Source organism: Centruroides sculpturatus, unplaced genomic scaffold (genome assembly GCF_000671375.1).
Source record: "Centruroides sculpturatus isolate CEXI.00-Female unplaced genomic scaffold, Cexi_2.0 scaffold642, whole genome shotgun sequence".
NCBI lineage: Eukaryota > Metazoa > Arthropoda > Arachnida > Scorpiones > Buthidae > Centruroides > Centruroides sculpturatus.
In genome coordinates this window covers 99,930-103,161 of record NW_019384818.1, presented here as the reverse complement: position 1 = coordinate 103,161, position 3,232 = coordinate 99,930, and the positions used below count along the sequence as shown (strand labels likewise).

Here is a 3,232-nt window from a genome sequence, read left to right as displayed (position 1 = left end):
GACGGCCGTCAACTGCTGTCACTGAAGAAAACATCGACAAAGTTCACGATTTGGTATTAGCAGATCGCCGTTTGAAAACGCGTGAGATAGCTGAGACAACAGGCATCTCTGTCGACCGAGTGCACCACATCCTAACCGAAGATTTGGGTATGACGAAGGTCTCAGCAAGGTGGATGCCGCATTTGCTGACCGACGAGCAAAAACGTGTTCGCACTTTGATGTCAAAGGAGTGTTTGGACTTCTAACAGAAAAACCCACAGGATTTCTTGCGTCGGTTTGTGACTACTGACGAAACGTGGATCCATTACTGAAACAAAAGAACAGTCGAAGCAATGGAAACACTACAGTTCGCTACTACCAAAGAAGGCAAAGACAGTTCCATCAGCGGGTAAAGTGATGGCCTCGGTTTTTTTGGGATGCTAAAGGCATCATCTTTATTGACTACCTAGAAAGAGGAAAGACCATTAATGCTGTCTATTACTGTGAACTTTTGGAAAAACTGAAGAAAGAAATCGAAGAAAAGAGGCCGCACTTGAAGAAGAAAAAAGTTCTGTTCCACCACGATAATGCACCTGCACATTCCGCCAGAATCACTGAACAAAAGATAAACGAACTTTGCTTCCAATTAGTTCCACATCCACGTACTCACCTGATTTGGCCCCCAGTGATTTCCACCTTTTTCCAAACCTAAAAAAATTCTTGGCTGGAAAGAGATTCCACTCAAATGACGAAGTTATCTCTGAAGTGAACGAGTATTTTGCACACCTTGACAAATCGACCTATTGTGATGGCATAAAAAAGCTAGAACATCGCTGGAATAAGTGTATTGCTAACAGAGGAGATTACATTGAAAAATAAAAAAAGTTTTAACATTATTTTGTTTGTTTTTCTATGTGAGGCCGCGAACTTTCCGAATAGCCCTCGTAATGTTAAATCGCTTATCTTTCATTTAAATGCTCTTTAAATCCAGTATTATGTTAATACAGTACTAGTTTCAGTTTTGAGTCTCGTATGCGCTATTTCTTTAAAGTCATAATTTCTTTCAGGACTGAAAGAAAGTCCTGTAGTCGTAAGGATCATTCTCTGGATCCATATCATTGGGAAAATTAAGAAGTCTTAATTAATGTACAGTATACAAGTATTCATTATACAGGTATACCTCGCCTTACGTCGGTAATTGGTTCCAGGAAAACGACTTAAGTCGAAAAACGACGTAAGTCGAATTTACTTGTCTCCAAATCTNCATTTACCTCTTTTATTTCTAACAAGGTCGCATCCCTGTTCACTTCGAGCTGAATCAACAGACTGTTGGGTAAGAACACATCGATTTTCACTTGGTTTTGGTCGATTTGATGAGACCAAACGTCTAATATTACAGAAGTTGGTGCCATGTTACGTTGACAAGTGCAGCACCTCTCTATCCATCCGCTCTCTCTCACACCCGGAATCAGGTGTTACTCAACTTCCTATTTCCGTCTGTTTTACTTCCTTTACGAGAGATGGCACAGCATTCGATTTTCTACTCCACGAAATTAATCGAAGTTTCTACTTAAATAAAATCGATAAGATAGAAATTTCATATTTTTAAATAAAAAGACAAGAGAATTTTTAAGTTAAGTCACGTGTTTGCCTTGTATTAAAAAACACTTGCAATTTATTCTAAGAATGCTTTTTCGTCACGTGATCTTGCACGCTACGTAAGTTGTGTGTACATGATTTTACGATAATTGGTCATTCTGTAATTTAAATAATAATAAAAATATGTATTATATAAATAAATTTATTTATTAAACAAATGTAATTAGAACAATTGTCGTAAATATTATAAGTTAGAAGAATATATACAGTATATATATTTATATACAGTACTGTACTTACAAGGAAACGAAAAAGCTGTCTCTCTACTTTCAGGGTCGTTCGTCAGTAACAAATAAAACTACAATTTTCTTATATTTTGTCGGGTAATTTTGTTATTTTCTTAGTTTAATGTATTGTTTCTAGATTAATATTTTGCATGAATCATTCAAACAGATAAACACGTTAGCAATTTGATAAAATAAAATGGTTTCTAACAGCAGAAAAACTAAATTAAAAAGCATTTCTTTGAGGAAAAAATGCTGCAATTTTAAATTGCTTGACGTCTCATTCACTCAGCGAATCATTTGTTTTTTTTTTTTTACTAACCAAATTTGTTTACAGTAAAAAAAAATTAAATAATAAAAAAATAATAACGTTCCGCTTCGTTATTTTTTTTTACAGAAAATTTACGATTCATTATTTATTCTAACTTATATACTATAAATTGCTTATACACTATGATTTTGCTGTGTATTGTTCTATGTAATAGAATGTGATCCGGGTCATTTTGAAAAAGGTCACAAACAAGGTTTACTATCGAGATTATAGTAGACTCTTAGTGTAATTACTGTTTCCTGAACAATGCATATAATAGAAAATAATCAATTATCTACATAAATAATACGAAAATAGTATTGAATTAAATAAACAAAAGGTTGTTATTATTATTATTATTTTCTTTCTAATTAATTTATTGCGTGTTTTCGTCGATAAAATTGAATTTTTTGAGTTAATTATTATAATAACTCTGTAATTTTTTGAAAATAATTTAACAATAGATAGTTTTTGTTTACAGTAAAACCTGCCCAAAACGGAATCTGGATACAACGGAAAACTTTCTATCAATAATTCTATTTAAAAACCTGTTCGAGACGGAAACCTGTCAAACCGGAAAAATATTTGATACAGTGCGGTTCTTATTTACACAGGTTTTACTATACATAGCGAATTCTTTCGTATAATAATATTTAAGATAATAGAAACTATTTGTGATAAAAATGATAATATAATAATATTATTATACAGATATTTATTGTTTATTTTAAAAATGAATCCAAACTACGCTTTACGTAGATCAATGGGCTGGTCACGTGGAGTTTTCTTTACGTTTGTAACACCTAAATAGAATCAGTTGTTTTTTATAAAAGTCCTCTCGTGATGAACCTCCACGTGTCACATTGCCTATACAAATAGATCAAACAAAATCCTTAATGGACTTGCCAAAATAGGCCCATTTTAGTGTCCACAGGGAGAAAAGAGTTTTAAAAAATCCATTGATTACACTAGTCAACACGACATTTTCTTATATTTTATTAGGGTGTTTTTAATGTTGATTATTCAATTAATTTCAACGTGTTTGAACATGTCTAGACTT

The 3,232-nt window shown here is 32.9% G+C and overlaps 1 protein-coding gene across 1 annotated transcript in view; it reads right to left on the bottom strand.

Annotated features, from left to right (window-relative positions):
- LOC111629891 (phosphatidylinositol 4,5-bisphosphate 3-kinase catalytic subunit delta isoform-like) overlaps positions 1–1,988 on the bottom strand; it is a 32,422-nt gene extending 30,434 nt beyond the window's left edge. Inside the window, exons 1-2 of the mRNA XM_023373820.1 lie at positions 1,879–1,988; positions 1,251–1,736 (exon numbers count right to left, since the gene is read on the bottom strand). Coding sequence (XP_023229588.1) covers positions 1,251–1,391 — 141 coding nt within the window. The 5' untranslated portion in view covers positions 1,392–1,736; positions 1,879–1,988. The remainder of the gene's footprint in view (positions 1–1,250; positions 1,737–1,878) is intronic.
- Positions 1,989–3,232: the final 1,244 nt, after the last annotated feature.